The 12,403-nt window shown below is 58.9% G+C and overlaps 1 protein-coding gene across 1 annotated transcript; it reads left to right on the top strand.

Annotated features, from left to right (window-relative positions):
• The first annotated feature begins 4,823 nt into the window (after nt 1-4,823).
• On the top strand, nt 4,824-9,907 carry LOC109291150 (kininogen-1-like). The gene is made up of 4 exons (XM_019508014.1): nt 4,824-5,247; nt 6,463-6,573; nt 9,119-9,205; nt 9,684-9,907. The coding sequence occupies exons 1-4, from the start codon at nt 5,077-5,079 to the stop codon at nt 9,777-9,779; spliced, it is 465 nt and encodes a 154-aa protein (XP_019363559.1). The 5' UTR covers nt 4,824-5,076; the 3' UTR covers nt 9,780-9,907.
• Nucleotides 9,908-12,403: the final 2,496 nt, after the last annotated feature.

Here is a 12,403-nt window from a genome sequence, read left to right as displayed (position 1 = left end):
ATCTCTGCTGGTAGCAGAGCCATCAGTAGCCCCCGTATTTTGACCCCCGCTCTACTGCCCCTTTAGCTGTGAGCTAATGTGGTAAGAAGGCCAAAGCATCCTTTGGCGCCGTCTCTGTGGGCAAATACGAAGCCCACAGTAAAAGTTGTTGCCCAAAATGTTTTTGTAGCTGGGTCCTCCAGGAGCAGAGAGAGTTTGTGCTGAAAGAGAGAAGAAAGCTCCTTTTTTCCCCAAAATAAACCCCAAGAAGCCAGTGGGGGTTTGCGAATCGTTGCTTTGGAAAAATGCCACTTCTGCCCTGTCCGTCCCTTTGTGTCAATGCATTTTTATACCATAGCGTTTTCCGTGATTTTTTTTTAAAGAAAACCAAAACAGAACACCAGTTGAAGCTCTACAAACGAGGCCGTTCTGCAGCCCCTATTTATTGCAATCGCGGGACAAAGCGACAGAAATGTGAAATGCTTTCATCGCTTTTTTTTTTCCCCCCCCCGCGCACAAAGAACCAGTTTGCTTCCCTGCTTGGCTGACCATGTTCTTCATTGTATGTATGTGAAAAGGGCACTTTTATTGTAACTGAATCCTTTTTATATTAAAAATGATAGAAGTACGTCTATTCTGGCTGAGCAAGTCTTGTGACGCCGGCGGCTGTGCAGAACGGTCGGAGATGTGGTCATCCGTCTCCCGAGACGCTGTACGGCCCTCCCTGAAGGCTGGGGAACGGAGCGGGTCTGGTCTGCCCTTCCTTACAGTAGAAAAGTTTGAGGACCAGCCTCTCAGCATCGTTCCAGCTCAGCAGTCTTCACCTGTTCAGCCTCCAGGCCCTCCTGTGAATTTTGTACACCCGGTTGAGAATCCCTGAGCTACAGTCTAAATCCAGAAAAGGTTCAGAGCGGGCTCTTGAGCCTAAAAAGATTGAGAATTGCTGATCCAGCTGATCGCTCCTGGTCTGCACCTGAGGGAGCCAGGGCAGCCTCTACTGCCAAAGCTGCTCCTGTGGGGTCTCGGACACTGGCAACCCCCACTACAGCCCCACCTGCCAGTCCCGGGAGCACAGGAGGAGTAAAGTGCATAAGCTGAGCTGCGAAATGTGGCTCCATGCACATGCCCAGCAACCGGCAGCAAGAGGGCATTGCTGGGCGAGTGAGGGTAGCCGGGGATGCAGGGAGGGGAGCAGCAGTGGCTGCCTGCAGAGGAGCAGGCAGGCACTGCCGGGGCACGAGCAGGGCGCTGGATGCGGGAAGGAGAGGCTTCACCCCTTGTTGAGGGGCCGGGCAGTGCAGCTCCCTCAACGTCTTTCGTGGCGCCCCGGCTGAGAAGCCTTCTTCTAGCTAAGCAACTTTGCAGCACAGATATCTGCTATGCGTTAGGTCACGCAAGCTCAGGGCAGTGTAGAAGACGACAGCAGGTAAGGAGCCTCTTGGCGCAGTCATTGTTGGAAAGCACTGATTCACCCCAAACTTTTCAAGAAAACGTGCCTGGACCAGGGCTTCTCCAAAGCCGTGGTTCTCAGCCTGTTAGGGCTTGGGGCTCTCTTCGTCAATGTGGTGGCACCTCATTGTGCTGCCTCAGTTTACTTCAGCAGCTCTCAACCAGGGTGCTGCTGAAACGTCTGTAGTACCATGATTTCCACGGCTCCATGGAAGGAAGCGCAGCTGGGAGCCAAGACCACAGGTATATTTGCAGCATGGGGGACTAGCTTGGGAAGCTGTCACTCGGGGGGTTGTGGGGGTCATCAGAGTGGCCTTGCAATGGCCAAGTAATAGGATGATCCTTGCCTGCAGAGAGCAGGGAATAGCCCATAGAAATACACAAGCCACTGTGCCTGTACCCACCATCGATGAAACTACGCCTCGACTATGCATCCAGCTGTGGCATCCACCCTTCACGGCTGGGGTGGGAATTGGAAGAGAGCCGCAGAAATGATGTTGGCAGCTGGAAGGCAAGCACAGCAAGGCTAAGAAAAGCTTTGTCTCGTGCAAAAGAGACCACTGAGAGGTGACTTGCATGGAAAAGCTAGAGACCAGTGGGATCTTTTCAACCCTGCTGACTGATCCAGTGGCTGGACGTTGAGGTTGGACACATGCCGCCTTGAAATAAGACTCCATTTCTCTAGCAGTGCAGTTACTTGAACATTGCAGTGGCTTATGGAGGGAGATGGTGGACTTAACACTGCTTGGAGTACATGAGATGGGACCTCGGGCATGAGAGCGGCTTGGAGGCATCTGGGGTTTGCACAGAGCACCCGCAGCCAAGTCGGGGCACTTGCAGCTCTGCAAGAAGGCCCCTGCTTCAGTAGGTGACCTGCCAGGAGCAGGAGGTGGGGTGAGAGAGGATCGCTACCCACCCCCCATGTGCCAGCTGCAATTGCCTGGGCATGCTTGAGCTTTGCCTTCGCTGAAGCATCAAACTGGCTGCATCTAGGAATGGGACGTCGGCCTGAGCTCGGGGTAGGATAACCGCGCCTTGCCCTTAGGCGCTTGCCTGGTGTGTCTTGCTCCTGTGCTCTGTCGAGCTGATCACCAGCGGCCTGGGGGGGGGGGGGTTGCCACCTCCTGCAGCTGAGTTTAGCCCCTGACATTGCATGGGCTAGCGCTGCTGGCTGCTGGCATGACATCTCGGGCTTAGCTCCTGTGTGCTTCTGGCAAGATGCAGCTTTATCCCCTGAGGACTGAAATGCTTTAATAAAGTTCAACTGAGCTCGGTATGGAGGTCCCGGGGGAAGCTTAATCCTCCATGAGATCACGTAGTCCGACTTCCCATCTCCCGTAGCCCCTCTGAGCGCTGCAGCCCTGGGCCGTGGAGGAGACAGGGCTGCAGGCAGGCAGCCCTACAGCTCTTTCCAAAGCCAGAGATGTGCCCACGGAGCCGGGTCTTCAGCAGCAGTGATCGTTGGAGCCGGCTGAGCAGGAAAGGGCGGCTGGGCGAGCTGAAGATTGACCCTGTCCCTGCTCTGAGCACTTGTACCTTTGGGAAAATCCCCCCCAATTTTGCCTTCCCAATAAGCCGTGTGTCTTACGTGGGGGTGTGCAGCTGGCCCAGGAATACAGTACTTTAAAAAGACTCCCTCGCATTTCATCTCATCACGGAAGCGGTTCACAATGTCGAAATGCTGGGTTTTTTTCCCCTTTGAGCCAGGATTTTTGTTTTTCCAGCTGGCCCCCTTTGAGCGGCTGGGGCTCCCACGTGCTTCCAGCGTGACCCCTTGAGAGACAGCTTTTCCTGTAAGCAGTGCCTTTGCTTTCCTCCCCAAGCGTGCCGGGATGTGGGTCGAGGTGCCCTCCCAAGGGAGAGCGCTGCATTTCCCCCGCGCTGGGGGGCTCTGGCATGGGGAGTGGGAGCCCAGGCAAAATAAGGAAGGGGCAATGCGGGAACGGGACAGGATTTCCTACATTTTGTCAGGGGAGAGATGTCCCGGCGTAGCTGTGAAGTGGTTTCCCCCTCCCAAGCCTGTGTCCCAGCACGGCGCAGGTCGTACGCCCCCATCCCTGCGCCGTCGAGCTGCGATGGCGTCCCAGGCGTTATGCCAGATTATCCATCTGCGAGATGCAGATTTGATGCCTTTGTGAACTCTTCGCAAGGGGGGCTGGAAGGGACCTCCAGAGGTCAGCCGGTCCGACCCCGGGCCTGAGGCCAGGTCACCCCCATCCAAACTGTCCTAGACGCAACCATCGTCTAACCCAAAGGTTCCCAGGCTTTTTCTTATTACATCCCCCCCCTTCCCAATTTACCCCCTACCAGCATGCATGTGATATTTTAACCCCTTAAATGCCAATTATTAAAATGAAAATTAAATCTGCCATTACACAATTTCTCCTGCGTCTCCTCCCCACCCTCCCCCTACATGTCTTGCGTGCCCTTGGGGTACCTGTGCCACAGTTTGGGACCCCCTGGTCTAACTTATTACTACAAGTACACAACTTCAAGGCGCTACACCCTGCCGCAGGTAAAGCAGGGAGATGCTGCCTACGAAGGTTGTATTAAAATATGCTCAAGCGATCCAAGCCCCCCACAACGAGGGAAGGCAAACCCCCTCTCCCATGTCTGCACCAATCTGACTGTGGGGTAAAATTTTCTTGCAGCAGCATTTGGCCCTGAGCGGGGGGGGGGGGGGGGGGGGGCACGACCCTCTAGCCAGGACCCTCCCGCTTTGAGTCCCAGCAGGAGCACTGGTACAGCCCAGCCCCATTGCTAGCCAGGGCGGCAGCCCACACCCAGTGCCTCTGAGGATGGCAAAAATCCCTTGGGACCCCTGTAACGACAGAAGTGGGGGGAAAAATCCTTCCCGCAGCGACCGGCAAAGGCCTGGGGACTACCAAAGGCGAAGGCAGTGCTAAAGAAACCAGCTTGTGGGCCATGCGTTTTGTAGGAGGCTCTGGCTTGGCCTTCAGCCTTTGCTATAAGGCCAAAAAAAGTCCATGGACACCTGCCATTGCACACATCCTCCCAGGACCCCGCTGCCAGGCTGGTTGAGCGTTAGCCCTGTTTGAAGCCTTGGGGACAGCTGGACAGTGGGTTGAGCTGGCTGGGGCGCCCCAGCAGGATCCCCTCCTCGGGCTAGTCTCAGCAGGAGGATGCCTCATGTCTGCCCCTGCCGCTCCCAAACTCCCTGCAAAGCGCCCCCTCCCTCGTTGCACCCCGAGCCTGGCCCCGGAGCAAGGGCACGGTGCCTCCGGCTGCTAACGATTTCAGCAGAAAGTCGGACTTTCTGGCATCTCGGCTTGTTTGGATCCGCTGGGAACCTCCTCTGGAAACAAGGGGGGCCGATGACCCTTTGCTGCACGTCCAGGCTTTCGCTGCCGGCCAAGAATGAATGATTTCCAACTGCATAAATACCCGCTTTTAGCAAACCCTGGGCTCAGAGCAAGAGATAAGACGCAAGGGCCAAGCCCGGGCCCATTGCACCAGCCCGCAGCTTGGCCCGATAAGCCCTGCCAAAAAAAAACCCGTCCGGCCTCGTTTATTTTCCCTGCTGTTTTTTTTTTTTTTTTGGCCTCGCTGATAAAGCAGCCCAGCCTTTTCCCCGTGGGAGGACCGTCCGGGACGTGGCCGTGCGTGCAGCTGCGGAGCGGGGCAGCGATGGTGCTCTTCGTGGCGGCGGTGCTGGCCTGCCTGGGGGCGTGCGCCGCAGCCGTGCCCACCTCGCCGACCCCCCGAGACGTGGCTCGCTCTGCCGTGGAGCTGTACAACCAGGAGACGGCAACGAACGCCGTGTTCAGGCTGCTCAAGCTCAAAAACGTCCACAAAACGGTAGGAGACGGTCGTCGCTCTGGTTTCTCCCCCTGCCCTGCAGCCGTGGGGCTGCCCGGGGGGCAGAGAGGCTGGGGTGGGCCCGTGGTGAGCAGAGGGGCGGTGGGAAAGCAATGAACCCTCCTGGCCGAGCTCTGAGGAAGCCCCCAGGGGTCGGCCTGGTCTGGGGCCAGGACACGAGCCCCCGGGAAACCCAAAGGAGCGTCTCCAGGGGTTTGCACGGATCTAGCCGCCGAGACCGCCCCGAGCTCTTCCCCTGCCCCGCTGCAGCGCAGAGGATCAGGGAGCCACGGAGAGCGGCGGAGGGGGGTCCGCTTCGGAGAGCCGCAAGGCCGCGGGGCTTGGCCGGGCTCCAGACCAAACACGCGGTGTTTAGAGAGGAGGGGGGTGCTGGGGCGTGCCCCGGCGCACGTGGGAGCATCACGAGGGTGCTGGGGGGAGGCGGTGGCATCGACGCCGTGACGCGGATACCGTGCGCTCTCCCACCCCTCGTCCGACAAGTGCGCGAAGCCGAGCAGCGTGGCTTGTGTTTCCGAACGAGTGAGCAGAGCGGGGGCTGCCCCTGCTTTAGCAAGCGGATGGTGCCCTCGTGACGGGCGCAAGCGGAGGCCCCAAAAACTGGCTGGCTTCCCGCATGCATTTGCTTGGAGGCTGGGCCTGTCTTGGCCCACGTCCCCTTTGGGCTGTCGGCTCGTACCAAGGGGTGCTACAGCACCAGGGTTGGGGCACGGCTACGGGTGCCTGTCTGCACGCGTCCGAGACCACAGACGCAGGCTGGGGCACTGCTGGCGGTGTGACCACGGCAGCTCGGAGCCCAGAGGGGTCTGAGAGCAGGGTGGGCCAGGCATCGCCGGTCCCGCCCTGGGTACCAGGTCCCTGCCCTGCCCTCCTTCCTGGGATGCTGCTCACGCTCAGCTCACTTGTGTCCCGCCCAGGTCCACCGCCTCCTCCCACGTGAAGTTCTGGTCTTTGCCAGCGAGACCCGATCCCTTTCCCCTCCTCAGTCTCTGCCATGACCTCAGAGCTGTGGGAAGGCAGGGACGGCACTACCGTGCGGGTCCCTACACTACCGTAGGAGCCTAGCCTCCCCGTGCCGGCTGCAAGCAAGCGAAGGGAGGATGCAGGCGTGGGTAGCTGGCTCGCTCTCAGCTTGCTTTCCTCAGAAAGGTGCCGCTTGCTCGCCGGAGGCTGAGCCCCTTGTCTTTGCACCCGTAGAAATTTGAATGGGGCGTGCACTTCAGCATCAACTTCACCGTCAAGGAGACAACCTGCCGGAAGAGCATGGGCAGCTACCGCATTGAGAACTGCCAATACTGGCACAGCGGGGTAAGTGTACACGTGGCAATGAGTGCTGCAGGCTGATGCATGGAAAAGCTTTTCCCTTCGTCCAGTGCCCCCCTGGCTTGGGAGTCTGTGGCGGGGAGGACAAAGCCTGTGTGCAGCTGGCGTGCTTCGAGCCATGTCTTGCATTGCTTTACCCTCCTACGAGTCTGGGGGCTCTCGCACGGCTGGTCTAGACCCGCTGCGGGGAGGCGGGGGAGACTCGTGCCCCTCGACCGACCACCCCTGCAAAACCTGGTCGGATGCGATGCCTGGAGCCAGCTAACACCGGCAACACTTGAGATGGGCAAATGGAGACCGGAGGGGCACTGGAGCCCCCCGGGAGTCTTTGCCCTGACAGCGATAGCAGCCAAAAATGTGCGGCAGTTGCAACCAGGGACTTTGAGTCCCTGGGGCAGGTGAGACTGACACCAGGCACGTGCACGGTGCCCACAGACCGGAGCACGGGGGGCTGCTCGGGCACAAAGCCTGTTATCCGGGCCTCCGATGGGTGAGCTCGGGCAGAGCAATCTAGGAAGGATCGCTGGGTTTACCGACACAAGTTCGATCCCCGCTGTTTGCAAACTCTTTGGCAAGAGCTGGAGCATGTGACCAGCGGCCCCAGGGCAGCACGGGGCGAGGAGCGCTGGGCAGCTCCGCAGAACTTTGCTCCGAATTTCGGGGGGAGTAATGCCAGGTGACAGGACAAGGAGCAATGGGCTCAGGCTGCAGAAAGGGAAGTTGAGGCTGGATATTAAGAAAAACTTTCTCACTAGGAGGGTGGTGAAGCACTGGAGCAGGTCACCCAGAGAGGTGGGGGAGTCGCCATCCTTGGAGGTTTTGAAGACAAAGCCTTGTCTGGGATGATGTAGTTGGGGCTGGTCCTGCTTGGAGCAGGGGGCTGCACTAGATGTGACCTCCTGAGCTCCCTTCCCGCCCTCGTTGTCTGTGAGTCTATGAGCTGTGTCCAGTTTTGGACACCACGCTTCAAGAGAGATACCAACAAATTGGAAAGGGTCCTGCAACGAGCAATAAAGATGATTCGAGCTCTGGGGAACGTGGCCTGTGATGGAGAACAGGCCAGCCAGCGCCATCACTGGTCAGCCCATTTGCTCCCCTCCTCGCCTGCCGCAGTAGCAGGAGGGGAGCAGTTTCCAGCCCTGTGCAGCCTTGCCCTGTGCGCTGAGACTTGTCTGCAACCAGGTGCAGAGGATGCAGGAGCTGGGCTGAAAGCCCTGGAGACCGCAGAGAGGGCCCTGCCCTGGTCTGGCACTGACAGCCCGCACGGGTGAGACAATCCCAGGCCAGGGGCCGTGCGTGGAGGGCATCAGGGATGCTTTATTTGCTCTTTAGCCTTACAGCATCACAGGAAAGTCAGGCTTTTCCTGTGAGCAGTGTATGCTGATCGGTGTCCCAGTGAGGCCTATCGCTGCTAAGAACCAGCCACTTCGTGCTTCAAGATACCCGCTCCCTCTCGAGCAGGCTGATGCCGGTCGCTCTCATTGAGTAACAAGGAGCTCCCCCACTGGGACAAGGCAGGTTGACTTCCCAGGAGATTATTGAACCCAGCAAAATTAGTAGGAGAGAGATTTAAAACTAACAAGAGAGATTAGGCTTTTTTGTTCAGTGCATCGTTAACTCGTGGAACTCATTGCCACAGGATGGGGGAGAGGCAGAGAGCGCAGCCAGATTCGGCACGGGACCGGATCAATTCATGGAGGATCGATGTAGTCGTGACTGTTGAACAGAGGAGTTGGAGATGTTCCCTCTGCCATCTCTCAACCAATAATGGTGGATCCAGGAAGTGTATCAAGTAGGGGATAGATGACTCTAGAGGTATCTGGTTCAATGGCCTCCTACAAAAGGTGCCGGCGGTGGCACGGCTCTTTCAACAGAGACAGACGCGACTTTCGTTATGGACGATGGACAACGGCCGCGCAGGGCGATTCGTGTCCGGAGTAGCCCAGGGCTGTGTAGCTTTAGGGAGTTAAGTTGAATTTAGCGGGGGTCGCGCTGCATGACTTAAAGGCGAGGCTAATTTCGCTGTAATCCTTGGGCTCGATTAGATGCCGTGAGCCGGGCGAGCCTGGAGTCGTGCTGAAGGCTGGGCAGGGTGCTCAGAGGCAGGCTGTAGCCTACCAAAGTCAGTAATTGGACGCCAAACATTTGGCAGGTGTGCCACGACGTCGCCCTGTGCCCTCCCCAGATGCCACTCCGATCCCTTTCCCTTACCTGATCTGCTGCTCATTTTCTGCACCCTGCCCACGCTGCTGCTCTGCCGTCTGCTCCTGCGTCTGCCGCATGCTCCCCGGTGTACGAGGTGCCGCCTCGCCCTGCCTTCCGCCTTCGTCTCTCGCTGTGTCTGCAGAGCTGCAGACGCAGCCGGTCCCGGCGCTCAGATGCAGCCTCAAGCACAGCTTTAATCCATTTTCTTTAACACTAAGCATTCGTTTTCCCGGAGCGCTGATATCCCTGGAGGTTTGGTCGGATCCTTCCCCAGCACTTGGCCATCGAAAGGCCCTAACCCGTGTCCTTCCCCTCCTTTCCCCAGCAAGTCAGACAGTGCTCGGCCCAGGTCTCTGTTCTGGACTTCGTGCAAGAGGCCCCTTTGACGTCCGTGACTTGCGTCCCGCAGCAGGTCAGTCACTGGGCCCGGGCGGGGGCCATGCAGCTGCCCCTGTGGGGAGGAGGCTGGTTTGGCTCCTGCCATCCTGGCCACGATGCTCAGGCAGGTCTCGGGGTGTCAGAGACGTGTCCCTGTATTGTGGTCTCGGCTGCTGTGTGGACACGAGCCCCCCAGCTCCTGCATCATCCATGGGCTTTCCCATCGGTCCACCCCTGGCTCCCTCCAGCCTTGTCCCCTGGCTTTGCCTTGCTGGAGAGGGTGGGATCAAGGCTGGGCTGGGCGGGGGGTGCATCTGTCTCCGAGATGATCGGGGTGCTGTGGTCCAGAGCATATTCAGGAAGGAGCCTGGAAGGGGGGTAGCTCCTCTGGGGGGCCCTTTGCTGTTGGCTCACGCCCCGGGGGCAGTAGCGGTATGGCCCGGGCGAGAAGAGAAGCCGGACTTTGCCGGGGTTGTGGGACGTATTTATATTTCTGACCGTTTCCCTTCCAGCGAGTAAAGCCCAAGGCCCAGGCACCCCGTGAGGTGACCGTCCGCCTCCCGGGCTCCCTGTCCCTCGCTGCCCAGGTGGTACCGGAGCAGGACTGATGCGCCCGAGCCCCAAGAGCCTGCCCCACGCCAGACACCTTTGCAGAGGCTGCCTTGGCGCTTGTCCAGACGGGTGGCCGCATCGCACGGGAGTGTCTCATTGCCGCCGGCTGGACTCGTGTCTGGCTTTTGCTTTGCTTTGGGCAGCAGGAAGCAGCTGCTCACCCGCTCGCACCACCCTTGCCCCCCTCCCCACGTGGGACAGCCACGGCCCCCCAGTGCCACCCGTCCCCTGCCCTGAGACTGGTCCCATCTCAGGCACCTGCTTTTGCTTGGGGTCTAAGCCAAGTTTTCCCCTTGCCACTAGTGATCCCAGCCTCTTCGGGCTGATGGGCCTGCCCCAGGGGTCCAGGCTGCAGGCCCCCAATCGCCCACCCCTGATGGGAATCATGGCCTGAGTCGAACCCAGCAGCACCCAGGATGGACGGGAAGAGAGAGACCCTGCTTTTAGGCCCCCAGCAGAGATTCCCCCTGCTCCCACCTCCAATGCCTTGTTGCAAGTCGCGGGGAAATCGGTGCTTTTCCTCCAGCCCCAGCACCTGGAGTCATGCGATGGCGGAAGAAAGACGAGCCTCCCTTGCAAACAGCGCGCCGCAGCAAGTGTCCGGCCCCGAGGGAGACAGAGGACAGCTTGACACAGTGAACCCCACCCTAACCCTAACCCATGCCCTCACAAGCCCCCTGGGCATCTCCTTATGCCCAGGTGGGCTTCACCCCCTGCACTGAGCAGCTGGGCGGCCAGATGCCTGCGGGACCAGCACCCGCTCCTGGGCCAGTTTAGATTGACTCAAGTTGCACTTGAGTTGCAGCAAAGGAAGTGGAGGTTGGATATTAGGAAGAGGGGAGTGAAGCACTGCAACAGGTCACCCAGGGAGGTGGGGGACCATCCTCGGAGGTGTTTAAGACCTGGCTAGAAAAAGCCCTGGCTGGGATGATGTAGCTGGGGCTGGTCCTGCTTGGAGCAGGGGTTTGGAGTAGATGTGACCTCCTGAGGTCCCTTCCAGCCCTCGTTTTCGATGACCCCGATGTGAGGCTGTGCTCGTGTCCCCAAAGAGACCCCAAAAGTGCACATTTGTCTCAAATTGGTCCCAGGTCTTTACAAGCTTTGCAGGAAACGCTGATCCCTGCACCTTGGCTATCACAGGGGTTGCTCACTACTGATTCGTGGGCTGCAGGGAGGCTGGGGCTGGGATACAAAGCCAGTTGGATGAGAAGCAAGGGATCCTGCAGAGTCCTGGGTGCGGATTCCCCCAGATTTACCACGTTTCTCCCCCCTGCTTCTGTGCAGCTCTTGTGTAAAACCCCGCGTCTCGATCAGCGCCGGGGAGGGACTGCACTCTGTACTGTCCCGTTCATTCCTCCGTAGCGGGCAGTCAGTCATTTCGACTTGTGCAGATTTGAGCCCACTTCTGTCTTGCCTGGCTCAGCGCCTACATGCCGCAAGCTTCGCACGAATAAAGACGTTCACTACTTCTTACGTGACATCGATTCCTCTGCTGCTCCGTGCGCTCGCACGCCGGGGCCTGCCGTCTCACACTGATGGGCCTTGTCCGTGTCTGGGTTAGGGCGTGAGTTGCTCCCCGTGGATGGCCGTGTCCCCTTTTTCTGGCCGGCAGGTCCGTGCCATGGCTGATAAATGGGATGGGACAATTTTTGTTCTCAGCTGAGTGGGTCTTCTCTCTCCCCGCCTGGCCCCGCGGGGTAGCCACAAGCCAGCGCAGGGAGGTAAAGAAGAGATCAACACCGATTTAACCACCATTCACTGGCAAAAGTCCCACAAGCCCTGCACCTGGGCCGTGCAGGGGCCAGGCTGGAGTCTCCTGGCCCCATGTCCCTGCAGCACGGGGGATGGATGTGCTGACAGGTCTCGTGCCCCTGCCTCCCGCTCAGGCCCCTGGCGCTGTTCACGCGCGTCCGGCCCAGGACAGGATCTGTCATCCCTGCACCAGGAGGTTCGTTAGCCATCTCTTTCGTTCTCCTTGAGCCTGTGGCACAGCTTCCTGGTGCAAAGAGAAGACAGACAGACAACCAGACGACCAGGAGGTGTCCTGGGAGAGGGTTAGGGTATTTTTTCACCAGATCTCTCGCCCCACTGTTGCCTCCCAGCAGCAAGGAGAAGAGACCCCTGCACTGCGGCTGGCTCTGGGGTCCTCCATCTGCTGCGTGTTTGGAGCTGATGGGCCAGGGAGAGTCCCTGTCTGGTTCCCCGAGTGGGTGAGGGTCCCAGGGGGTCCCTGTGGGATGCTTAGTGTCCTTCCCACCTCAGTGCTGGTGCTTCACTGTGGACATGTGGCTCATTTGCAGGCCTCTGAGTGAAGCCACCTCTCCAGGAGGGGCACGCAAGCCTTATATAATGGCTTATAAAACCTTACCATGCTCAGTGGTCCCACTTCCTCCTGCCTCCAGTGAGCTGGGAAAATGCCCCTGTAGCTCATCACAGATGGACTTGTTTTCCCTCCTATAGACAACTGAGGCCTGGAGCCATGAAGTGACTTGCCCAAGGTCACATGGGGAGTTTGTGGCAGAGGCAGGAGCTGAACCCCGGTCCCCAAGGCCCCATCCAGTGCTTTGTCCACATCGTGATGTTGCTTCTCCTCCTCGCCCTCAAGAGCCCAGCTGGCGAG

This window comes from Gavialis gangeticus, unplaced genomic scaffold (genome assembly GCF_001723915.1).
Source record: "Gavialis gangeticus isolate Ggan-Ray unplaced genomic scaffold, GavGan_comp1, whole genome shotgun sequence".
Taxonomy (NCBI): Eukaryota; Metazoa; Chordata; order Crocodylia; family Gavialidae; genus Gavialis; species Gavialis gangeticus.
Note: the sequence above shows the minus strand (reverse complement) of the source record. Positions and strands in the feature narration are given on the sequence as shown.